Genomic DNA, 27,302 nt, shown 5'->3' with positions numbered 1-27,302 from the left:
TCCTCTGCCTGGGTGTCGGGGCCTAAACATCTGACAATGGACTGTTACAGTGGTGGGTGATGCGAAGCATGATTCTCTGCTATGACATGAAGACTGATTCTCTGCTGACATGAAGCCTGAATCTCTGTTATGGGACCTCTCTCCTCTGCCTGGGTGCCGAGGCCTAAATATCTGACAATGGACTGTTACAGTGGTGGGTGATGCGAAGAATGATTCTCTGCTATGACATGAAGACTGATTCTCTGCTATGACATGAAGACTGATTCTCTGCTGACATGAAGCCAGATTCTCTGTTATGGGACCTCTCTCCTCTGCCTGGGTGCCAGGGCCTAAATATCTGACAATGGACTGTTACAGTGGTGGGTGACGTGAAGCATGATTCTCTGCTATGACATGAAGACTGATTCTCTGCTGACATGAAGCCTGAATCTCTGTTATGGGACCTCTCTCCTCTGCCTTGGTGCCGGGGCCTAATATCTGACAATGGACTGTTACAGTGGTGGGTGATGCGAAGAATGATTCTCTGCTATGACATGAAGACTGATTCTCTGCTGACATGAAGCCTGAATCTCTGTTATGGGACCTCTCTCCTCTGCCTGGGTGCCGGGGCCTAAATATCTGACAATGGACTGTTACAGTGGTGGGTGACGTGAAGCATGATTCTCTGCTATGACATGAAGACTGATTCTCTGCTGACATGAAGCCAGATTCTCTGTTATGGGACCTCTCTCCTCTGCCTGGGTTCAGGGGCCTAAATATCTGACAATGGACTGTTCCAGTGGTGGGTGACGTGAAGCATGATTCTTTGCTATGACATGAAGACTGATTCTCTGCTGACATGAAGCCTGAATCTCTGTTATGGGACCTCTCTCCTCTGCCTGGGTGCCGGGGCCTAAATATCTGACAATGGACTGTTACAGTGGTGGGTGACGTGAAGCATGATTCTCTGCTATGACATGAAGACTGATTCTCTGCTGACATGAAGCCAGATTCTCTGTTATTGGACCTCTCTCCTCTGCCTGGGTGCCGGGGCCTAAATATCTGACAATGGACTGTTCCAGTGGTGGGTGACGTGAAGCCTGATTCTCTGCTATGACATGAAGACTGATTCTCTGCTGACATGAAGCCAGATTCTCTGTTATGGGACCTCTCTCCTCTGCCTGGGTGCCAGGGCCTTTATATCTGACAATGGACTGTTACAGTGGTGGGTAATGCGAAGCATGATTCTCTGCTATGACATGAAGACTGATTCTCTGCTGACATGAAGCCAGATTCTCTGTTATGGGACCTCTCTCCTCTGCCTGGGTTCAGGGGCCTAAATATCTGACAATGGACTGTTCCAGTGGTGGGTGACGTTAAGCATGATTCTTTGCTATGACATGAAGACTGATTCTCTGCTGACATGAAGCCTGAATCTCTGTTATGGGACCTCTCTCCTCTGCCTGGGTGCCGGGGCCTAAATATCTGACAATGGACTGTTACAGTGGTGGGTGACGTGAAGCATGATTCTCTGCTATGACATGAAGACTGATTCTCTGCTGACATGAAGCCAGATTCTCTGTTATTGGACCTCTCTCCTCTGCCTGGGTGCCGGGGCCTAAATATCTGACAATGGACTGTTCCAGTGGTGGGTGACGTGAAGCCTGATTCTCTGCTATGACATGAAGACTGATTCTCTGCTGACATGAAGCCAGATTCTCTGTTATGGGACCTCTCTCCTCTGCCTGGGTGCCAGGGCCTTTATATCTGACAATGGACTGTTACAGTGGTGGGTAATGCGAAGCATGATTCTCTGCTATGACATGAAGACTGATTCTCTGCTGACATGAAGCCTGAATCTCTGTTATGGGACCTCTCTCCTCTGCCTGGGTACCAGGGCCTAAATTTCTGACAATGGACTGTTACAGTGGTGGGTGATGCGAAGCATGATTCTCTGCTATGACATGAAGACTGATTCTCTGCTGACATGAAGCAGATTCTCTGCTATGGGACCTCTCTCCAATTGATATTGGTTAATTATTATTTATTTTATTTTTATTTTTATTCATTTCCCTATCCACATTTGTTTGCAGGGGGTTTAACTACATTTTGCTGCCTTTTGCAGCCCTCTAGCCCTTTCCTGGGCTGTTTTACAGCCTTTTTAGTGCTGAAAAGTTCGGGTCCCCATTGACTTCAATGGGGTTCGGGTACGGGACTAAGTTCGGGTTGGGTTTGGATCCCGAACCCGAACATTTCCGGGAAGTTTGGCCGAACTTCTCGAACCCGAACATCCAGGTGTTCGCTCAACTCTACTCCTTATGTCTTCCGCAGCTTTCCGTTTTTGCTGAACCATCTATTGAAAATGTTATGCCCAGCCCAATTTTTTCTGCGTAATTACTGTATGTGGCATATGGAAAAACTGAACGGAAACAGAAACAATGGATCCATGAAAAACGGACCACAAAACACTTAAAAAGCCATACGGTCGTGAAAGAGGCCATAAATTCAATAACTAAGAGGAGTGTTCAGATACTTTTGGCCATATAGTGCATAACTATGACTCCTATAGGTCAGATGTCAAATTCGATTGGTAATCTATGTATGCATTTCTGGTCAACATCTCCTATGCTAATATATTTAGATGTCATGTACAGCTGCCATCATTAGCATATTCTGATGTGGTCAGTGCTGCTCTCAGACACAGCCTCCATGACATTAATGGCATGTGCGTCCTCCTGGGGCTCATTGTGGACAGAAACCAGTCTTAATTGGCTGCCTTTTAAATATCATTTAAGGGTCTGGTTTCTTTTAGCTCTCTGGTGGAGAAGGTGTTGTGTCAAAGTCTATTACCTTGCTGGACGTCTATCCCTTAAGTTACAAAAACTGGAAGCGTCAGCAGAGGTTTGAGAGGTCGATAAAGCTTTTAGATTCGGAGATGTTTTCAGGGGAGCCATTTCCTGCGGCTAAGAGTTGTTAATGGAGCTTAAGGAATTATCTTATGACTCGGTCTCTGAGAGCAGTTCATTTCTCCGCTGCTGTTCCCCTGTCGAAGCTGAATATGCTGCTGTCAAAGTCGCTTAATGAAAAGTAACGCGTCGCTGATTACAGTTTTATTTGGGCTCTATGTAAAAAGCGCCGTTAATTTAGCGTCTTCTCCTCTGTGTGTTTAAATTTGCTATGGTTGAATGAGTAAAACTCTGCCTCTTACCGCTCCCCATTCCTTCTTATCTTTTATTCAACTCTGAAGAGCAGGATCATCTGGCTCCATCCAGATATCCTATACCTGCTTTATGCGCTGCTTTAGTACATGGCTATACTTTTATATGCAGATTACCTTAGCTGGATAGTGCTATAATATAGACTATCACCTCATAACCAGCATACAGGCTTTTATTTTCTACGCACCCAATGCACCTTGCACATGCTTTAATGTATGGGTGATTATAGAGAAAATTCTTTACATCCATGCAGTAATGTAAAAAGCTACTGTATATCGGGATCTATCCATGTATGAGATACAGGCTTTAGAAATACATCTAAAATATTGTAGCTGTGGATGTCGATGAGGTTATGTCTAGTTTTACAGACAATCTTCTGTAATCATCTTTACATGGAATACGTGCTTATGCTGTCATAAAGCCCTCAATTACTCAATATACCATTATATGGATTTTACTTATAACGCACCTATAATTAAATCATTATTATGGTGTAGGCTATGACATAGATAACACTAAGTGTACACGTCTTTAAGCTGTATTATAATCATATAAACGTACCCACACAGTACATATTCTTTCTGAAATGTTCAAGCATGTAATGCTATCATACGGCTGTGTTATACAGACCCTTACCTCGTTGTGTATATATAGAGAGAGAGAGAGAGAGAGAGAGAGAAAGAGAGTAGGCTTGTGTCTAGAAAGTGACAGACTACAGTATAGCAGCAGTTATCACTGCGTTGTGACATTCTTATTCATTAAGTAGAATTCCTTCTAATAATACAGAATTCTGTAGCCTATATGATGCTCTGAATGTATGAAGGATTGACGCCCATTAATTCAGGTGGGACAGGCAGATGGGCAATGGGAGATAGACATTAAATCAGCACTGTGTAAAATCAATAAAATCCCACTGGTTTAATTTGAGTGTTTTTTATCCTAAATTATATTGCAATATTCTGACTGACAATTTACAGTGAGCTTGGTGAAGAAATATACACCAGGTTTTTAACATGTACTAGTATTATTGTGCTTCTTATTTTATTGCATTTGCTACATAGTGTACTTTACCAAGGGGTTTAAAGAGTAATTTCAGCGTGACTATCCCTATTAGTTCATTTCGCTTCTTACGGTATATAAAAAGCAATATCGTCTGCAATTTACAGATAGGACGGTGTACAATGGCATCGCCAGTCATACAGGCCCATTAACAGGAAACATTAGCAAGGAGAGAAAGTATATTGTAGCTCCGTGTTGTTTCCGATTGTAACGACCAATAAAGTGTGCGTCCTACACCTCCTTGTCTAAAGTATAATATACAGAGAGACCGTAAATGTCCAGAAAGACAGAAGGATATGAATTAGCTAGATATGATATAGATAGATGGATATTAGATATAGAGATATCAGATAGATATTAGATATAGAGATATTAGATAGAGAGATATAGAGATATGAGATAGATGATAGATAGATAGATAGATAGATAGATAGATAGATAGATATGAGATAGATAGATAAATAGATAGATAGATAGATACACATAGACATGAGATAGATAGACAGATAGATAGATAGATAGATAGATAGATATGAGATAGATAGATAGATAAATAGATAGATAGATAGATAGATAGATAGATAGATAGATACACATAGACATGAGATAGATAGACAGATAGATAGATAGATAGATAGATAGATAGATAGATAGATAGATAGATAGATAGATAGATAGATATAGACATTAGATAGATAGCTAGACAGCTAGATAGATAGATAGATAGATAGATAGATAGATAGATAGATAGATAGATAGATAGATACACATAGACATGAGATAGATAGACAGATAGATATAGATAGATAGATAGATAGATAGATAGATAGATAGATATACATTAGATAGATAGATAGATAGAGATAGACATTAGATAGATAGCTAGATAGCTAGATAGATAGAAACAGATAGACAAGAGATAGATAGATAGGTAGATAGATAGATAGATAGATAGATAGATAGATAGATAGATAGATAGATACAGATATACATGAGATAGACAGACATGAGATAGATAGATAGATAGATAGATAGATAGATAGATAGATAGATAAATAGATAGCAACCGATAGATGCGAGATAGATAGACTGATAGATATGAGATAGATAGATAGATAGATAGATAGATAGATAGCAACAGATAGACATGAGATAGACAGACGAGATAGATAGATAGATAGATCGATAGATAGATATATAGACAGATAGATATGAGATAGATAGATAGATAGCAACAGATAGACATGAGATAGATAGACAGATAGATACAGATAGACATGAGATAGACAGACGAGATAGATAGATAGATCGATAGATAGATATATAGACAGATAGATATGCAATAGATATATAGATAGATAGATAGATAGATAGCAACAGATAGATACGCGATAGATAGATAGACAGATAGATATGAGATAGATAGATAGATAGATAGACAGATATGAGATAGATAGATAGATAGATAGATAGATAGATAGATAGATAGATACAGATATACATGAGATAGACAGACATGAGATAGATAGATAAATAGATAAATATATAGATAGATAGCAACCGATAGATGCGAGATAGACTGATGGATATGAGATAGATAGACAGATACAGATAGACATGAGATAGATAGATAGATAGATAGATAGATAGCAACAGATAGACATGAGATAGATAGACAGATAGATACAGATAGACATGAGATAGACAGACGAGATAGATAGATAGATCGATAGATAGATATATAGACAGATAGATATGAGATAGATAGATAGATAGATAGATAGATAGCAACAGATAGATACGCGATAGACAGATAGATATGAGATAGATAGATAGATAGATAGATAGACAGATAGATATGAGATAGATAGATAGATAGATAGATAGATAGATAGACAGACAGATATGAGATAGATAGATAGATAGATGCAATTTAATGATGAGATGCTTATGACGCATATGATCCTTATTACATTCAGAAATGATTTATTATCTTTTTGTTGCCTCTCCTATGACGACTGCATCTGCTAAACAACATCTACCATGTATATAGACATCCGACTGTTTTTAATGAATGCTTGAAAAACCGTTTGATAAAGATTGGGAAGATTATGCACATGAAGCTGATCTAAGCTGTGGTGCCGGGAAGGTCAGTGGCAGCATTAACATGCCTCCTTGGCCCATCAACCTCCAGAAGCACTTTTCCCCCAGGAGAAAACACTTTTGCTATTACTGTCAAGTCCCCTTGACTCTCTTTTTGCCCTTTTATCTATTACAAGAAATTCGAGTTATCCTGCCCTTTTCACTTGAAGACGTGGCTGTGTGTAAAGCCTCCCCCTGAACTGAGATCACAAGCTACGGATCCTCCAGAAATTGAGGGGTTTACTGTCAAAATGAAAATTTCACTTCAAATTATCTTGGCTGATGCACGTTTTCCAGGGCCGGGGGCATCTCTCTCAGCCTTTTGACAGCTAGATCAGAGGAGAGGTTCAGTGATCTCGATAATATCATCCAGGAGAGCGAAAGTCAATACAATGACAGCTTATATGACTGCATACAATCCAATTACAGCTTCCTGTACACACAGTGCAAAGACGCTGATCTGCTGCTACCAGCCACATTCTTTAATTGCCGCTCACAAGAAAGTGGAAATAAGTCTTTCCAACTTAATATAGAAATCAATCAAATATATATATATATATATATATATATATATATATATTATTATTATTATTATTATTATTATTTTGTTTTTATTGTCTATACGCTCTGTTATTTGCATCTGTTTCTCCTACACACGCTTCAAATCACTTTGCATCTTGCAGGATCGCGACTCTCCTAAAGGCAATCCCGTGAAAAGAAAGACTACTACCATCCTCTCTTTCTCTTGGTTCCTGGCTGCACTCTAATTTTAACGTCAGATACAGTAAACCATTTATCCTGAAGTGTTGAAATATTTATGCAGGTTCATGGAGACCCCATAGAAGCTTAGGGAAGCATTAAGCTCAAAACAGTGGCAAAGACATCACTTGTGGAGATGTGAAGTCACTGTTAGCCTCATCTCCCTCTCTCTCTCTCTCACACACACACACACACACACACACACATATGCACATTTATAACATCTTACCTATCTATTCATCGATAGATATTTCAGGCATACAACAATACTTGCACCATCTACTGTTTTATCAACATCTTCTTGTGGCACAAGACCTTAATTTCTGAAACAGACCATTTATTGGGGTGAACAAATAGAAATGCCATTTCTGTACATCCAACAGATGTGCATTGTGTAAACTTGAACGCAGTGCGGTTTGTGAATCACTAACAGAGATATCTTCTGGATGGCTCAGAGTCATTACTAATCTAGCATGCTGTTCAAATTAGAGAACCTTTAACTAGAACTTTTGGTTGTCCTTGTAAACTTCAGGTTTGTAAACAGCAATTACTCCAACACATAGCATAGTTCGTGCTTAGACATCGATAAAAAGAACAGTCACAACACCAAGACTTCTTAAGAAAAGATCATTTAAACAAAGATACACGATTGACCATAATCTGAAATGTCAGTCCGGGACAGCCAGTGTATTGTTATATCCTCTGCTAGAAAGTGTCATATATTCATAAACTATTTTATGATATGTTATGAGCAGAACATTTTGCTGCCAGACTTAGGAAATGTAATAAATTCCTTATTACTGTCCTGTACCTTAGCAATATTAGTAGGGTTCCCAAGAGAGCGTCCTAAAGAACCAGCTTCAAGAATGGTTCCTTTGGTGGTGGCCCAAGAAACGGTGGTGTTGGTGAATGCCTGGTTCAAAGTACTGTGTCTGAACAAAGGGTCATGAAAAACGCCATCAACCCAATTTCTAAGACTCGTTACAGGAGAATCCTGCCGCCTGTCAATAACGCACACTGGAGTGGACACAGCAGAAGAAGACGAGGAGGAGGAGGATGAAGAAGGAGAGGGCACACCTTGGTGTTTCAACATGCAGGATGGATATTCACTCTGACTTAGAGATGTGGCTGTGTGAGCCAGAGACCATATTCTTGGTTTGGAATCCAGTAGTTGTTGACTTTGCTGCTGAAAGCAAAGTTTGGATTCACAACCTCTTTGTCTAACTCTCATTAAGTCCTGGTCACATTCATCAACAGTTTTTAGACAATTCTTATCCCTGTCAATTCCTTCATCTGCTGAAGAAACTGCTAGTGGCATCTTCAGAATTACATCTTTGCAATGGTCACTGGCACAATCTGTTATCCGCAATTGTCCTTCTTGTTGTGACTGGTGATGAAATGGTTGTTTCAACTCACATTCAGAGCTTTCAGACTCTAGTGTATCAAAGTCGTCAAGGTCACTGAGGTCTAGGTCTTTGTCTTCTCTTTCGGTTGCTTCCACTGTTAAGAAAGGTGGAAAGGACAATTAATTCTTGTTCCTACGTTATTCTCTAGGAAGGATCATAGCAATCAGAGCACTTTTGTGATGTAAGCAGGAGCAAAATTCAATATGCAATACGGGCAAAGCTGGAGACTTTCTTGATAATTTGATAACCATGATACTTAGTTTATATTAAAGCTATTTATACCAAATTTTTATTTTATGCATGTTAAAATGTATTTAAAAAACAACTAAGAAAAACCCGTGAAAGGTGATGAGGTATTGTTGAAGGAACAAACCTTCCATCTTTTTCTCGTTCTTAATGTCTTTTGTTGACTGGTCTTCCTCATCTTCCTCATCTTCATCATAAGGTCTTTTCTCATCAGAACATTTGTTTCTTGGTGGCCAGGTCATCTTGTTCTCTTTCTTAAGCCTCCTTCTGGCATTGGCAAACCATGTGGACACCTGAGTGAGGGTCATTTTGGTAATGATGGCCAGCATGATCTTCTCACCCTTAGTGGGATAAGGGTTTTTTCGGTGCTCCTGCAGCCAGGCTTTTAAGGTGCTGGTGGTTTCACGAGTAGCATTCTTCCTGCGAGTACCTCCATCCATGGTTCCATACCTAATATAACATAGCATTGTTAATATATTACATATGCCTTAAACCTGCTAGCATAGGTACAAAAACAAATTAAAGGGTCGCATGTAAATTGTAATACAATGTAAACTATTGTAATACACGAAATGATAAGAGTGACTTTTAGAGTGCACTACTATGTGGTTAATATCTCAGAGAGCACAAGTCCTATTTCCGTGGAAGCCTCTTTTAGAGGATACATTTGAATAACCTGGGGATATAACCGTTAATATAAATATTTCCCTCCTGCTCCTTTATTAGCCATGTCTCCAGCTTTTGTTGATGAAATTGTAAAAACGTATAAAGACAGTGGATTGCAGCTGAATATTTAATGCTCATCATACTGAAAGGTCACCGGCACCCATGTGGTATTCAAAAAAAAGGTTGAAATGGCTTAAGTGGTTTTGGTCTGCTTTAGGGATAATAGAGGCAGAAAGGTAAAACCGTTTTAAATCCCTTCAGGGTAAAGGGATGCAAAGCTTTGGGTAGCACTGAAGGCAGGCATGTGAGCTTGCTGGCTTCTCTGATTCTGTTAATACAAAGGCTTTAGATACAAGGTGAGAAAGCTTCAGCTGCTAGGCATACATATTGTATTGTAATTTTCCTCTGCCATGAAGATTGCATTGGTGCAATTAATGCACCATTTTTCATCACATGGAGATTCAATACATCAAGAGCTCTCCATATGCACTATATAGTGTATGTTTTTCAGTTTGAAGGAAATTGGAAAATATGCTATCATTTTTAAGCTGAAACAGCAAATCAAAATTCCTGTTGTGGATAAATATCTAGAATTTATCACAATTAAAAACAAAGAATTTGCTTTGATTTCTTTAAGGGATAGATTAGGGATAAGTAGGGATACTTTTCAGGATTTTTCACCAATTACTGAAATACACAATGTTTATTCACAATTGGACCATCATCCCTTTATGCCACACATGATTACATGCTAAGCTAAGGTCAAAATTACTTTTCCATGTATATTGTCCCAATGGCACTGGCCCACTAACTAATTCATTGTTAGTCTTTGTTATCTGCAAAAGAGAATTTTTGTACATGCCTAATACATTTTCAGATCCACAGAGGTTATCAATTAGCCTAAACATTTTGGATTCTCATCACAGAGATGGCGCTGGCTGCCGAATATCAGTTGAATCAACAGGATTGTATATATATATATATATATATATATATATATATATATATATATGTATTAGGGATGAGCAAACCTGTCGAGATTACTGTTCCATTGGGTCTGAACCAAAGTGACTCTGACTCCAATTTGCCCTGGAAATTGGCAATAACTAGCCTCCTAAAACATGTTATATCTTCTGTCACCCCCCATTGTGCAATTTTCATTAGCAGACATTATATATTTGCTAATATCAGCTGAGTGCAATCATACATGTCCTACCTTTGTCTGTGGCTTAATTCTTGTAAAATTCATACTTTTATCATATGCAAATTTCTTCACTACCAGCAAGTTGGGCGTGTACTAGCTAGTAGCCGCCGCACCTGTCTCTTCTAGACACGCCACATCTCCTCTTGATAGACAGGGCCAGCGAGCGCTCTCCTCCTCCTGCTGGCCCCATCTCCTTTTGATAGACAGGGCCAGGGAGCGCTCTCCTACTCCCGCTGGCCCCGTCTGCTGCTGAATTCCCGCGCCTGCGCCGTAACGTTCCTCAATCGGCACAGGCGTACTGAGTGAAGGACGCGCGCTTGCCAGCTCCTTCCTCAGTGCGCCTACGCCAATTACGTCAGTCTTCTCTTCCGGATGTAGTGTGACGTAATCGGCGCAGGTGCACTGAGGAAGGAGCTGGCAAGCGCACGTCCTTCACTCAGTACGCCTGCGCCGATTGAGGAACGTTACGGCGCAGGCGCGGGAATTCAGCAGCAGACGGGGCCAGCGGGAGTAGGAGAGCGCTCCCTGGCCCTGTCTATCAAAAGGAGATGGGGCGTGTCTGGAAGTGGCAGATGCGGCGGCTACCAGCAAGTACACGCACAACTTGCTGGTAGTGAAGAAATTTGAACTTGACCCGAACTTGACCCCGAACCCCATTGAAGTCAATGTGAACCTGAACTTTTGAGCACTAAAATGGCTGCAAAATTGTCATGGAAAGGGCTAGAGGGCTGCAAATGTCATCAAAATGTGGTTAAGAGCATGGCAAGTGCTCTGCAAACAAATGGCTTAAAATAACATAAAATACATTAAAAAAAAAAAAATAATAATAATAATCTTGATCTAGAAGGACTAGGTCCATATGGAGTAGGAGGTTGAGGAGGCAGTGGATGTGGCGGTGTAGGTGGAAGTGGCAGTGGAGGAGGAGGAGGAGGTAGCCTACACTGCTTTTTGGTTTACAATTTTATTTTTTATTTTTTTATTAGGGTACACCCCAAAACATTGGGAAATATAACCCTCCAGTGGTGCTAAACAAACGTTCAGACAATACACTAGCTGCAGGGCAGGCCAGCACCTCCAAGGCGTAAAGAGCAAGCTCAGGCAATGTGCCCAATTTGGAGACCCAGAAGTTGCAGGGGCTGACCCCTTTCAGTTCGTGTAAGCGTGTGCATACTTACTGCCCCACCATGCCGCACGTCCCCGTGATGTTCACGATCCAATTTGATATCTGCTCTATCAACTTTTGATGTTCTTTATGCGCCTACCATGGTGATCACGGGTGGCAGGGAATCAGGGTTCCAGGCCGGAGAGGGAGTGTGAGAAAAAAAGACCAAATTTAAGGGAGATAAATGTATAAAAAATTTGGGGAATCGAGCAGAAATGTGGGAAAAGCTATTGAAGCGCAAATGTGGGACAAATTGCAGAAGCCCAAATGTAGTCCAAAAGAGTCAAGCGGAAATGTGGGAAAAGCTATTGAAGCACAAATGTTGGCCAAAAAAGTATAGCGGAAATGTGGGACAAATTATTGAAGTGCAAATGTGGTACAACTTGTTTAAGTTTAAGCATTGAATCAAATTTGGTGGCGCGCATCAATTAAAGAAGCATTTCAGAAATGTTATTCCCTGTCACCTATGCAGAGCAGGGGTTTATTCACGTCTAAAATTGTATAATGTCAACCCAAGAATGTAACAGAAAAATTACAGAAAATTTATTAACCTGTCTACTTGGTAGAGCAGGGGTCTATAACAGAAAACAATTGTTTATTGTCACCCGAAAATGTAAAATAAAAATTATTGAAATTTATTAAGCTGTCAACTAGGTAGAGGAGGGGTATATTACACCCAAGAATTGGTGAATTTGACCCTAAAATGTAACTGACAAATGTTTTATTTTTTGTTAACCGGCCTACTAGGTTTAGCAGTGGTACATCACACCCAAAAAATTGTTAATTTCACCCCAAAATGTAAATGACAATTTTTTTTTTAAACCTGTCTACTTAGTATAGCAGTGGTACTATACACCCAAAAATTGCTGCATTTCACCAGAAAATGTAACTGACAAAGTAGTGAAATGATATAAAATAAAACATGTACAAATAAATAAAAATAAATAGATTTATGAGGTGGAGTTCTATATGGAGTAGGAGTTTGAGGAGGCGGTGGACGTAGCAGTGTAGGTGGAAGCAGCGATGGAGGAGGACACTCTAAAAGAGTGGTAAATTTCCAAAATACAAGAATGAGCAATTGTGCTGCAGTATAACAACGGCTGCTTAGTGCCGGTATACATGTCTATTCTGCACAAGGTACAGACAAGTCCTGAGGGATCCATGCCTGGTTCATTTTAATGAACGTGAGCTTGTCCACATTGGCTGTGGGCAAAAAAAAAAATGTTTAATAACTCAATATGACAGCAGTATATATACCCCAGGAATTTCAAACGTGCTTATGCTGCAAGGCCTGAAATATTGTGTATTTTGCCCCCAAAATTGTGTTTAATTAATGAAAGAATATAAGCCCTGTATATACAGGGTGTATCTCACACGGCCTGACCCACAGTAGGCCTGAATTAAAGATTGGTGCACCAAATGGTGGTATTTCAAACTTCTGAATCTAACCCAAATGTATTAAGGGTGTATCTCACAATGACATCTGCCCAAACGATTGTTTAACAACTGAATTTGACAGCAGTATATAAGCCTGTAATTTTGTCAAAAAAGTGCGTTTTTTAAACCCCAGGGTGTATTTCTACCTTAACCGCTTCCAGACCGCCTAAAGCAGGATCGCATTCCGGAGGCGGCTGACTCAGGCACCTTCACGCGTCGGCGCTTCATCTTGCGAGACGCGAGATTTCCTGGGAGCTCGCGCACACAGGCGCGCGCGTTCACAGGAACTGCAGGTAAGTGAGTGGATCTACAGTTGCCAGCGGCGATAGTTCGCTGGCAGGCTGTAAATGCAATTTTTTTTAACCCCTAAAAGGTATATTAGACGTTGTTTTGATAACAGTTCTAATATACCTGCTACCTCGTCCTCTGGTGGTCCCTTTTGCTTGGATCGACCACCAGAGGACACAGGCAGCACTGTAATAAGTAGCACCAAACACCACTACACTACAACTCCCCCTGTCACTTATTAACCCCTTATTAACCCCCTGATCACCCCATATGAGACTCCCTGATCACCCCCCTGTCATTGATCAGCCCCCTGTAAGGCTCCATTCAGATGTCCGTATGTGTTTTGCGGATCCGATCCATGGATACGCGGATCTGTAAAACACATACGGACGTCTGAATGGAGCCTTACAGGGGGCTGATTAATGACAGGGGGGTGATCACCCCATATAGAGTCCCTGATCACCCCCCTTCATTGATCACCCCCCTGTAAGGCTCCTTTCAGACAGTCGTATGTGTTTTGCAGATCCGCAAAACACGGACACCGGCAATGTGCTTTCCGCATTTTGCGGATCCGCACATTGCCAGAACTATATAAAAAATGCCTTTTCTTGTCCGCAACAATTGCGGACAAGAATAGGACACGTTCTATAAGCTCTACGAAAAACGCAGTGTTTGCCCGATCAGGCCTGATCTTGTGCGCACACTTGCATTCAGTCCGCCCCACCGCAGTGACAGAATTTTTTTTTCTGATCACTGCAAAAACACCATAAAATCGCTGCGGCACTATAAAAAGATCACTTTTGAGAGGCATGGCGAGTTCATAGATTTATTTATTTTTTGTCAAAAGTTAGCACAATTTTTTTATTTTTTTTTTGCTTTTTCTTACAAAGTCTCATATTCCACTAACTTGTGACAAAAAAATTAAATATCACATGAACTCACCATACCCCTCACGGAATCCAAATGCATACATTTTTTTAGACATTTATATTCCAGACTACTTCTCACGCTTTAGGGCCCCTAAAATGCCAGGGCAGTATAAATACCCCACATGTGACCCCATTTCAGAAAGAAGACACCCCAAGGTATTCGCTGAGGGGCATATTGAGTCCATGAAAGATTGAACTTTTTGTCACAAGTAAGTGGAAAGGGAGAATTTGTGAGAAAAAAAATAAAAATACAAATTTCCGCTAACTTGTGCAAAAAAAAAAAAACTTCTATGAACTCGCCATGCCCCTCACGGAATAACTTGGGGTGTCTTCTTTCCAAAATGGGGTCACATGTGAGGTATTTATACTGCCCTGGCATTTTAGGGGCCCTAAAGTGTGAGAAGAAGTCTGGATTCCAAATGCCTAAAAATGCCCTCCTAAAAGGTACTCATTGGAATTTGGGCCCATTTGCCCACCCAGGCTGCAAAAAAAGTGTCACACGTGTGGTATCGCCGTACTCAGGAGAAGTTGGGCAATGTGTTTTGGGGTATATTTTTACATATACCCATGCTGGGTGAGAGAAATATCTCTCTAAAATGACAACTTTGTATTAAAAAAATGGTAAAAGTTGACTTTTACTGAGATATTTCTCTCACCCAGCATGGTTATATGTAAAAATACTCCCTAAAACACATTGTCCTACTTCTTCTGAGTACGGCGATACCACATGTGTGACACTTTTTTGCAGCCAAGATGAGCAAAGGGGCCCAAATTCCAAAGAGCACCTTTAGGATTTCGCAGGGCATTTTTTACGCATTTGGATTCCAGACTTCTTCTCACGCTTTAGGTCCACTAAAATGCCAGGGCAGTATAAAGTGACTCAATTTTGGAAAGAAGACACCCCAAGGTATTTCGTGATGGGCATAGTGAGTTCATGGAAGTTTTTATTTTTTGTCACAAGTTAGTATAATTTGAGATTTTGTAAGAAAAAAAAAATCACAATTTTCCGCAAATTTGTGACACAAAATAAAAACGTCTATGAACTCACTATGCCCATCAGCGAATACCTTAGGGTCGTCTACTTTCCGAAATGGGGTCATTTGTGGGGCGTTTCTACTGTCTGGCCATTGTACTCAATGAAACTCAGGAAACATGACAGGTGCTCAGAAAGTCATAGCTGCTTCAAAATGCGGAAATTCACATTTTTGCACCATAGTTTGTAAACGCTATAACTTTTGTACAAACCAATAAATATACACTTATTCCATTTTTTAACAAATACATGTAGAACAATAAATTTAGAGAAAATTTTATATAGAAATGTATTTTTTTTAAATATACAACTGAAAGTGAAAAATGTCATTTTTTTTGAAAAAAGGTCTGTAAATTTCTTTTAATAACAAAAAAAGTAAAAATTTCAGTAGCAATGAAATACCACCAAATTAAAGCTCGATTAGTGAGAAGAAAAGGAGGTCAAATTCATTTGGGTGGTAAGTTGTATGACCGAGCAATAGACGATGAAAGTAGTGTAGTGCAGAATTGTAAAAAGTGGTCTGGTCATTAAGGGGGGTTTAAGCTAGGGAAGCTGAGCTGGTTAAATTGCACACTGACTAATCCAGATGTTGTATATTGCAAAAAAGGTGTTTTTTTAGTAACAGAATATGAAAGCTGTATATATTAAACTTTAATTTAACACTTGCAGATCAGGAAAATTGTGTTTTTTGGCTAAAAAGTGTGTTTTTAAAACCCCAGAAAATGATGACTGTACTTCTAGCTTAAATTGCACACTGACTAATCTAGATGTTGTATATTGCCAAAAAAGTGTTTTTATGGTAACAGAATACGAAAGATGTATATATATTAAACTTGAATTTAACACTTGCAGATCAGGAAAATACATTTTTTCAGCAAAAAAGTGTGTTTTTAAAACCCCAGAAAATGATGGCTGTATTTCTAGCTTAAATTGCACACTGACAAAGCCTGCAAATGTAGCAGATGTTGAAAATTGCCCCAAAAATTTGGATTTTCAATGTCCCAAAAGCTCAGAGGCAGTGCTGGTGCACTGAGCTTGCATAAAATGTCCGCCACCGCCGCCCACCTAACTGACTTATTAAAGTTATTTTTTTTCTGTCACTGGGCTCAGGGCAGGATAAAAAAAATTGTGCCCTGCACCCACAAAACATGTATCTATGTAGATCGCTAAGTTAGATTCAGATTTTGAGCAAAGAGTCTCTCCTATTTTCTCCCTGAAATCACCAGCAGCGCTACCTGACTCCAGCTTATATAGAGGCTGGGTCACATGCTACACTTGCCAATCACAGCCATGCCATTTGTAGGCATGGCTGTGATGGCTTCTAAGGTCAGACATTTAACCGCTTGTTGATTGGCTGTTCTGCAGCCTTTAAAAAAGTGGCAAGAAAAATCCGAACAGCGAACCAAAACTTTTACAGAAATGTTCGGGTTCGGGTCCGGGGTCCAAAAATCCAAAAGTTTGGTACAAACCCGAACTTTACAGTTTGGGTTCGCTCAACCCTACATATGATAAAAGTATGATTTTTACAAAAAATAAGCCACAGACAAAAGGTAAGACATGTATAATTGCACTCAGCTGACATTAGCAAATAGCTAATGTTGGCTAATGAAATTTTCACAATGGGGGGGGTGACAGAAGCCCTTTAAGCTCTTGAAAGCAATGACAGCAATAGTAAATCATGTCTGAGTGACTCTGACATTCATAGATATGGGTAAAGGAACATTTCATGGCATTAACAAACAACACTGCACAGGCACATGTGTAAGGCTAGTTTCACACTAGCGGCAGGGGAGTCTGGCAGGCTGTTCCGGCGGGTAAACAGCCCGTGGAATCTGTCCTGCCGCTAGTTCACGTGTGCCCCCAGACTGTCGCTCCATCCTATGACGGCAGCGCACGCTGAGAGGCAGCCGGACTAAAAGTACTGGGTGCAGTACTTTATGTCCTGCTGCCTCTCGCCGCTCCCTTTATAGTCAATGGGGACGGAGCGGCAGTCCAGGGGCAAACGTGAAATAGAAACAGCCTGTCGGACTCCTCTGCCGCTAATGTGAAAGAACCCTTATGCTTTTTAATATTCCAAAGCTTCCAAATATTGTCCCTTATCGTGGGTAGATGGTGATTAAACACACAATGTTATGGCATATTTTTTTATTTTTAAACTATGGATTGTTGGGGGACCAAGAGTTAAAAAATGATGCCTTCTTAGGGTTAGAATGTGTTCCCATACAAGACGCACAAGTGTTAATAGTCAGAAGTAAAAGTGGCTGGTTGTGAACGAGCCGAGAAAAATTCTGACTTTTAATTGGGAGCAATGTGAAAAGGGTAGCGTAATAGGCATGCGGCCACAGTAGTAGCGGCAGCTGAAGCAGCACAGCATGGAACATACAAGTCTGTACATTGGCAGTCTATGGGTAGTAGTAGTAATAGCAGTGGCAGAGACTTAGTGATAATAGTGGTGGCAATAGGGGATTTACAGTGAGGAGTAGCAGCTGCAGCAGTGGTGGCCACAGCATCTAGATGGTACATGTTGGAAGGCAGGCAGCAGCAGTGGCATGATGGAGGCAGCAGCCATATGGAACATGATAGTAGGCAGGCAGACAGCAATAATGGCAGGATGGGGCATGGTCAGAAATCTATTCATCGGCCTCAGCTGGAGGAGTGTCAAAATTCTCCCGAATTTAGGCACAGTTCATATTGACAAAAGTAATGTTTTGGACACAAGTGGAGGAAAACTTGGTCAGTTTGGGTGTGACCACTCCCCATGTGGCTCTGAAAATCCCCTATGAGATGACACTGGAGGCTGGGCAAAAATGAGGACATGTCAGAGACCATATCGGGCCAGTTCTGGCCAGTGTTGTAGTTGGCCTACACAGAAGTCCATGGGGTCAGGGAGCAGGGTATGCGCAGAAGACAGGCCAGAGTATAGGTAGGCCTGAACCTGGGCATTCAGTTTCCATTTGCTGATTTGCCTCAGTCTAGTGCATCATGGGAAAAAAATGATCCATCATGTTGAGTTGACTGAAATGGCTGCTGCTGTTTCTGCTACTTGTGGCGGCGGAAGGTGGGTGACTCTGTGTGGGACAGAAAGGGTCCTCCTTTTCAGACATGCTGATGTCAGGAGTCTGCTCACTGAAAGCTGGTGCAAACTGTGTACACAATGTTTCCTGGTAATAACATAATTTTGCCTTTCTTTTAGAGGGAGAAAAACATTCCCCCATTTTGCTTTAAAAGCAAGAGTCTAAAAGCATGGCTATCCAGTAATAATCAGATTGCTTGATGTCAATGATATGCAGAGCAGTATTTTGTCTGGCCGCTTCCCAGCATATTTTCTGGGTTATGGCTAGATTTCGCCAGTCCACATTATAGGGAATGGGGATGGACAGAATTCGGACAGTGCAAGGCAGTGCCTGGCAGTAACAGATCTGGCAGGCTGTTCCCAGCCAAAGCAGCCTTCCAGATCTGCTTGCACAGATGTGAAATAGGCCTAAGCAAGTATACAGCTTGCCATTCTGGCCAGCGTTTCCAAGGAGCCAGTTCTGTCTAGCATCCTCCAGCTCCAACCCCTCCAGTGGCAGCTCCTCATCCTCCTCCTCAATGGGAGTTTTTCCTTGTATGTCCCCAACAGCTACCGGGTGGACAGCAAAATACATTAGTTGTCCTTCTGTCCTGCTGCCCCCGGCTACATGAGCATCATCAACTGTTTAAAGATAAATATAAGGGGGATGAAATTATTTAACCCCCTGGACACACCAAAACGTGAGCTGTCTGTAGATGCCCTGACGCAGATTTTGGACTACTATTTCACATGTTGTCACTCAGAGATTTTAAATGCTACCCACTGTATTACAACACACACATTGCACACTTACATTGCTTTTTTCACAACAAATTAAACCTTGAACTGTCTGGAGATGCCCTGACACAGAATTTGGTCTATTATTTCACATATTGTCAACCAGAGAATTCAAATGCTACCCTCATAATTGTAAAATGCATGTAACACACTTTCAATGCAATTTTTTTGCAAAAAACAAAACCTTGAACTGTCTGGAGATACCCCGACACTGATTTCGGAGTAATATTTAATGTGATTTGAAACACTACAAAAGCAGCAGGATGAATTCTGAAGTGTGCCCCAAGAACAGCATCTTGCAGCGGCATGCTATTCCATCCGGTTTGCGTTTAGTTGGACCATCATTTATTTTTCAACAGGACAATGACCCCCAACACACCTCCAGGCTGTGTAAGGGCTATTTGACCATGAAGGAGAGTGATGGGGTGCTGCGCCAGATGACCTGGCCGCCACAGTCACCGGACCTGAACCCAAACGAGATGGTTTGGGGTGAGCTGGACCACAGAGTGAAGACAAAAGAGCCAACAAGTGCTAAGAATCTCTGGGAACTCCTTCAAGACTGTTGGAAGACCATTTCAGGTGACTACCTCTTGAAGCTCATCAAGAAAATGCCAAGAGTGTGCAAAGCAGTAATCAAAGAAAAAGGTGGCTACTTTGAAGAACCTAGAATATGACATATATTCAGTTGTTTCACACTTTTTTGTTATGTATATAATTCCACTTGTGTTAATTCATAGTTTTGATGCCTTCAGTGTGAATCTACAATTTTCATAGTCGTGAAAATAAAGAAAACTCTTTGAATGAGAAGGTTTGTCCAAACCTTTGGTCTGTACTGTGTATATATATATATATATATATATATATATATATGTATATACACACACAGTCAGTCAGGTCCATAAATATTGGGACATCAACACTATTCTAAAAATTTTGGCATTATACACCATGACAATGGATTTGAAATGAAACAAAAAAGATGCACTTTAACTGCAGACTGTCAGCTTTAATTTGAGGGGATTTACATCCAAACATCAGTTGAACGGTGTAGGAATTACAACAGTTTGCATATGTGCCTCCCACTTGTTAAGGAACCAAACGCAATGAGACATAATGATAATCATAAATCAAACTTTCACTTTTAAATACTTGGTTGCAAATCCTTTGCAGTCAATTACAGCCTTAAGTCTGGAAGGCATAGACATCACCAGACACTGGGTTTCATCCCTGGTGATGCTCTGCTAGGCTCTACTGCAACTGTCTTCAGTTCCTGCTTGTTCTTGGGGCATATTCCCTTCAGTTTTGTCTTCAGCAAGTGAAATGCATGCTCAATCGGATTCAAGTCAGGTGATTGACTTGGCCATTGCATAACATTCCACTTCTTTCCCTTAAAAAAACTCTTTGGTTGCTTTTGCAGTATGCTTTGGGTCATTGTCCATCTGCACTGTAAAGCGCCCTCCAATAAGTTCTAAAGCATTTGGCTGAATATGAGCAGATAATATTGCCCGAAACACTTCAGAATTCATCCTGCTGCTTTTGTCAGCACTCACATCAATAAATACAAGAGAACCAGTTCCATTGGCAGCCATGCATGCCCACGCCATGACACTACCACCACATGCTTCACTGATGAGGTGGTATGCTTAGGATCATGAGCAGTTCCTTTACTTCTCCATACTCTTCTCTTCCCATCACTCTGGTACAAGTTGATCTTGGTCTCATCTGTCCATAGGATGTTATCCCAGAACTGTGAAGGCTTTTTTAGATGTTGTTTGGCTCACCAATGGTTTACATCTTGTGGTGAACCCTCTGTATTCACTCTGGTGAAGTCTTCTCTTGATTGTTGACTTTGACACGGACATCTTTCTCCTGGAGAGTGTTCTTGATCTGGCCAACTGTTGTGAAGGTTGTTACTTCACCAGGGAAAGAATTCTTCGGTCATCCACCACAGATTTTGTCCGTGGTCTTCCGGGTCTTTTGGTGTTGCTGAGCTCACTGGTGTGTTCCTTCTTTTTATGAATGTTCCAAACAGTTGTTTCAGCCACGCCTAATGTTTTTGCTATCTCTCTGATGGGTTTGTTTTGTTTTTTTTTCAGCCTAATGATGGCTTGCTTCACTGATAGTCACAGATGTGTAATAAAGGTGATTGATCAGAAGCACTGGATTCCTGCTGCCTTCCATCACTACTACTCTACATGCGATCTTGGCCAGGGGGTTTAGTCACAGGTGTTATGTGCTTATCCTGATGACTACCCCCTATTGAAGTGAGTGTGACTTGTGGGAAATCGTCCTGAGGGGCATTTCATTCATTTATTTATTTATTATATTTTCACCATTTATATTAATGTAAGTTCATGCCATTTATGTGAAGCTGCCCTGAGGGGCATTTCACAATTTCTAGTATTCATTTTTATTATTAATCTCCATTATTAATTTTTATCATCAATAATTTTTTATTATGATCAATTTCCAGTTTTCTATTTAGACCACCCCTTAATATACATCCTTCCCTTATATAGCTTTGTTCACTTATAGTACCACGTACTATTCCTAAATCACGTGATAGAGCTATCTAGTCCTACGTCTCATTTCCCACCCCCACCCCCTCATTTCCCACCCCTTTATCAATTTTTTTTCCCCATGACTTTGTGTCCTAACGGGGATTGGCACTTGTTTTCCTTCTCTCCTGTTTTTTGGGGTCTATACTGTAAGTGACTGACTTTGTTCAACACTATAGATATATCCCCCTACATACGCATTCACCGATAGTGACAGCTCTTTGGATCTCATCTTGAGAGTTGACAGCAACAGATTCCAAATGCAAATAGCACACTTGAAATGAACTCTGGACCTTTTATCTGCTCATTGTAATTGGGATAATGAGGGAATAACACACACCTGGCCATTGAACAGCTGAGAAGCCAATTGTCCTATTACTTTTGGTTCCTTAAAAAATGGTTGGCACAAATGCAAACTGTTGTAATTCCTACACTTTTCACCTCATTTGGATGTAAATACCCTCAAATTAAAGCTGACAGTCTGCAGTTAAAGCACATCTTGTTTGTTTCATTTAAAATCCACCAAATTGTGGTGGTGTATAGAGCCAAAAATGTTACAATTGTGTTGATGTCCCAATATTTATGGAATTGACTGTATATATATATATATATATATATATATATGTTAAATGACCCGTATTCATACTGTTCTATCTTGTATGGTGTGTGTGTGCTTGTGGTTAAAAAATGTATTTACTATTGATTTGAGGCCAACATTAAAGTAAACCTTTTACTACAAAATAGAAAAATAAAATGAATTCTTAAAGATTATGGGGGAGATTTATCAAACTGCTCCTTTGGTAAATAAAAGTGGGAATAATCTGATTTGTTGCTATGGGCAACTAAGCCAGTTCTACTTGACACCAGTTTGATTAATATCCCCCTATGTATTTATATAATTATACATGAATCAAACCGTTAACATTAGAAAATAAAAGGCAGAAAAACATTCTAATTTAGTAGAAATCTAAAAGAACACTCTTGGATGGACTACATTTGCTGTCTTGTTCTCCGCTGCAAGTATGTAAAGGAATCTGCCTGAGCCAACTCTAGAGCAGGTAACATATAGTTGTCCATGAGAGAAGCATGGTTGTTCCGAGTTAACACCAGTAATTTTTAGGGACTGGCCTTAAAATGTAATGTTGAATACTTGTAATTGGGAATTAAGGGGATCAGAGGAATTAAGACATCTTCATTCTGAGAACAGCCAGTCAGTATTATAGTCAGTATAGTAGCCTCATTCACATGAAGCATGCATTGTTTGACAGAGGATTGAGTTGCATCGCAGTGTATCTACATTTTTGTAAAGTATTATCACAGCTCCAACAATGTGGTGACATTCTATTTGATTCTAAGAAATTTTAAATCTCAACAGGTTACTTTATGCTATCCTCAAGATTTATAGTGGTGTCAACAGCAGTGTATTTGAAAATTTGTCCTGGTATGTCTCTTAAAATGTGAGCATTAATCACGTTTACTGTGTAGTTACTGGTAGTCAAAATTGCCAGTTCATAAAGCCAAGGATTAGTGTTGCGCAAAAAGCATTCAAAGTGGAATTCAGTCCGAAATTTTGGAAAACTTCAATTCAAACTAAATCCAAATCTCCTCACGCTTCATGGTAAAGAATTAGGTTTTCCTAAAATGGTAGCTTCACATGTTACAAAGAGAAACTAAGTGTAAAGCAGACAAGCCCAGGAATGCAAGATCACCTATAATGCCCTGCAGCCAGCCAATCCGCAAAAAGACATCCCCTTTGATGTCACAGCCCTATAAAACCCTCATCCCATGCAGTCATTGCCCTGTGAGCTGAGGAGAGACATGACAAGTGCTTATGTGCTAGGGACAGTGTTGCTGAAAATGATTAATAGAAGAATATTGGAGAGGGAGAGTACAAGGAGACTTATTCTACGTCAGTTCTATTTATTTATTCCTATATTTACTTATTCCTACATAAGCCTTAAACTAAGATATTTAATTCAATACCAATAAGATTGAATTATTTATTATCCCACTGCCAACATGCCAAACAATATCATCTAGTCTGCACCTTTAAGGGGGGGGGGGGGTCAGGTCTTAAGAAAAAGTGCCCTGTCTGACCCAGGAAGAAGTACAGCGGCATCTTAAAAAAGTTAAAATGGACAAATCGCCATAACCAGATGACATACACCCCCATATCATTATTTCTGATATTTAAGGGCTCTATATTGACAGAGTTAAAGGCAAATGTGGTGCCAATATTCAAAAAGGGTCCAAAAACAAAGCCCTGGAAACTATAGGCTGATAAGTTTAACATCTGGTGTGGGTAAACAGTTTGAAGGTTTTCGAAGAGATGCTATCTTGGAGTACCTCAATGAAAATAACCAAATAACATCATGTCAGCATGGCTTCATGAGGGATCGGTCATATCAAACTATTTAAATCAGTTTCTATATGGAGGTAAGTTCTAGACTTGACTGTGGCAAATCAATGGATGTTGTATATCTTGACTTCTCCAAAGCATTTAATACTGTACCACATAAAAGGTTAGTATATAAAATGAGAATGTTTGGACTGGGAAAAAATGTCTGTATGTAGCTAGCTCAGTGACAGAAAACAATACACACTCAGATTGGGTCACTGTCACTAGTGGGGTATCACAGGGGTTAGTATTGGGCCCTATTCTCCAATATTTTTAATAATGACCTTGTAGAAGTGTGAAGGTGGCAAGTGTGAAGGTGGAAGAAGCAGCATCAGGAGGATGCCACAGGGTGGCAAGATGACATAGTAATGAGGTAGCAGCAGCATCAGGAGACCACAGAGTGGCGAGGTGACATAGTGTGGAGGTGGCAGCAGCATCAGGAGACCACAGAGTGGCAAGATGTCATAGTGTGGAGCTGACAGCAGCATGAGGAGACCACAGAGTGACCTAGTCACAGAGTAGGGAGGTGGGTGGCAATACCATTACCAGCTGAAGATAGTGGGTGAAAGAAGGAGCACTTGGCATCAGATGAGTGGCATCAGGTAGGTGGCAGCATCAGAATAGTAGCTGAGGAGGGTAGCAGAAGAAACCAATCTCTTTTGTCAAAGAGAGCAAAATGAATTGCAAAAGAAAGGCGTCAGCCCTCTACAGAGTAATGAGGGGGGAGTTGCCGAGAGCTATGAGGAGAAAGCAAAGCCATTAAATATTTTTTGAACACTGTATTCACTGAGGAAAATTAACTGTCAGATGAAATGCAGAATGTAAAAGTAAATTCCACATTAAAAGTGCCCTGTCTAACGCAGGAAGAAGTATAGCGGTGTCTTTAAAAGATTAAAATACACAAATCACCAGGACCAGATGGCATACACCCCTGTATCCTAAGAGAAGTAAGTAATGTCATAACCAGACCCTTATGTCTGATATTTAAGGAGTCTATACTGACAAGATGCTATCTTGGAGTACCTCAATGAAAACAAGCGAATAACGCCATATCAGCATGGCTTTATGAGGGATGGGTCATGTCAAGCTAATTTAATCAGTTTCTATGAGGAGGTAAGTTATAGACTTGACAGCGGCAACTCAATGGATGTCATATATCTGGACTTCTCCTAAGCATTTGACACTGTACCGCATGAAAGGTTAATATATAATATGAGAGTGCTTGGACTCAGAACATTTCTGAATGTGGGTAAGTAACTGGCTCAGTAATAGAAAACAGAGGGTGGTTATTAATGGTACACACTCAGATTGGGTCACTGTCACTAGTGGAGAACCTCAGAGGACAGTATTGGGCCTATTCTCTTGAATATATTTATTAATAATCTTGTAGAAAGCTTGCACAATAAAAATAATCTATTTTTGCAGGCACTAAAGTGTGTTAAGTAATTAACATGGAAGATGACAGTATACTGTCATCTTGGGGAAGGAATAATGCAAGTCACCCATACATACAAAATGGTAAAAACTTTGTAACACTGACATGGAAAAGGACCTAGGAATTTTAGTGAACAGCAAACTAAGCTGTATAAACCAGTGTCAGGCAGCTGCTGCCAAGGCCAATAAAATAATGGGTTGCATCAAAAGGGGCATAGATGCCCATGATGAGAACATAGTCCTGCCACTTTACAAATCACTAGTCAGACCACACATGGAGTACTGTGTACAATTCTGGGATCCTGTGAACAAGGCAAACATAGCAGAGCTGGAGAGGGTTCAGAGGAGGACAACTAAAGTAATAACTGGAATGGGGGACTACGATACCCTGAAATATTGTCAAAATTAGGGTTATTCACTTTAGAAAAAAGACAACTGAGGGCAATTCTAATAACTATGTATAAATATATCAGGGGTCAGTCCAGAGATCTCTCCCATCATCAGGAAAGAAGGTTCATACACAAACATAGAAGAGGATTCTTTACGGTAAGAGCAGTGAGACTATGGAACCTGAGGAGGTGGTGATGGTGAGTTCACTAAAAGAGTTCAAGAGGGGTTTGGATGCATTTCTGGAGTGTAATAATATTATAGGTTATAGCTACTAGAGATCATTGATCCAGGGAGTTATTCTGACTGGCTTCTACCTCACAGGGTTGTTTTTTTTTGTCTTCCTCTGGAACAACTTGCAGGATAACAGGCCAAACTGGATGGACAGATGTCTTTTTTCGGCCTTATAAACTATGTTACAATATTTGTCAAAGTGTTGGTGTGGCACAATGGATGATCTAGTCTGATGCATGAGGCATTGGTGGGTGGAAATCCTGGCTGATCCATGTCTGATTCATCTTGACAAAGGTCATTCTCTCCACATTTTAGGTGGACACGCAAATTCTTCTTGGGGTAACTATAGCCCCCACCACACTAAACACCCGCTCTGATGCCACACTACTGGCCGGGAAGGCCAGCTTCTCCAGGGAAAACTCTGACAGTTGCGGCCACAAATCGAGCCCCCATTGTGGACCAGTAGCAAGATTCCAAAAAGGTGGAGAGCCAGACGTCATCACTCTGCCGAAAAGTGATGATTCGACTGTCACTACGCAAGCAAGTGAGCATGCATCAGGCCATTTGTGCAAGTGACTTGGAGGGACTCCCTGCCTTCATCTCCACTGCATACTGCCATGGTGTGTCTGGGTTCTCTGCCTCATCTTCCTCATCGCCCTGTAGCTCTTCTGGCTGCTAAGGCTCCTCCTCTCCTGTCACCTGTGTGTAAAATTGCTTGTATTCCAACGTCCTCCTCCTCCAGTTCAGCCCCCACAGGGCTCATGTGGCGTTGAGAGCTAAGTGCCACGTCTCCAGTCCCCTGACCAGCCAGATTTGCCAGCATCTGTTCCAGGACATGAAGCAGTGGAATGACGTTGTTCATCCCGTAGTCCTGGCGACTGACAAATAACGTGGTCTCCTCAAAAGGCCTGAG

The 27,302-nt window shown here is 40.7% G+C and overlaps 1 protein-coding gene across 1 annotated transcript in view; it reads right to left on the bottom strand.

The window, feature by feature from the left end:
* Window positions 1-7,513: 7,513 nt before the first annotated feature.
* The window catches only part of IRX4 (iroquois homeobox 4), a 65,790-nt gene continuing 46,001 nt past the window's right edge, over window positions 7,514-27,302 (bottom strand). Inside the window, exons 5-6 of the mRNA XM_044294918.1 lie at window positions 8,937-9,259; window positions 7,514-8,657 (exon numbers count right to left, since the gene is read on the bottom strand). Of these exons, the coding sequence (XP_044150853.1) occupies window positions 7,903-8,657; window positions 8,937-9,259 (1,078 nt within the window). The 3' untranslated portion in view covers window positions 7,514-7,902. The remainder of the gene's footprint in view (window positions 8,658-8,936; window positions 9,260-27,302) is intronic.

The sequence above is a fragment of the Bufo gargarizans genome, chromosome 5, assembly GCF_014858855.1.
Source record: "Bufo gargarizans isolate SCDJY-AF-19 chromosome 5, ASM1485885v1, whole genome shotgun sequence".
Classification (NCBI taxonomy): domain Eukaryota; kingdom Metazoa; phylum Chordata; class Amphibia; order Anura; family Bufonidae; genus Bufo; species Bufo gargarizans.
This window is presented reverse-complemented; position numbering and strand designations above follow the sequence as displayed.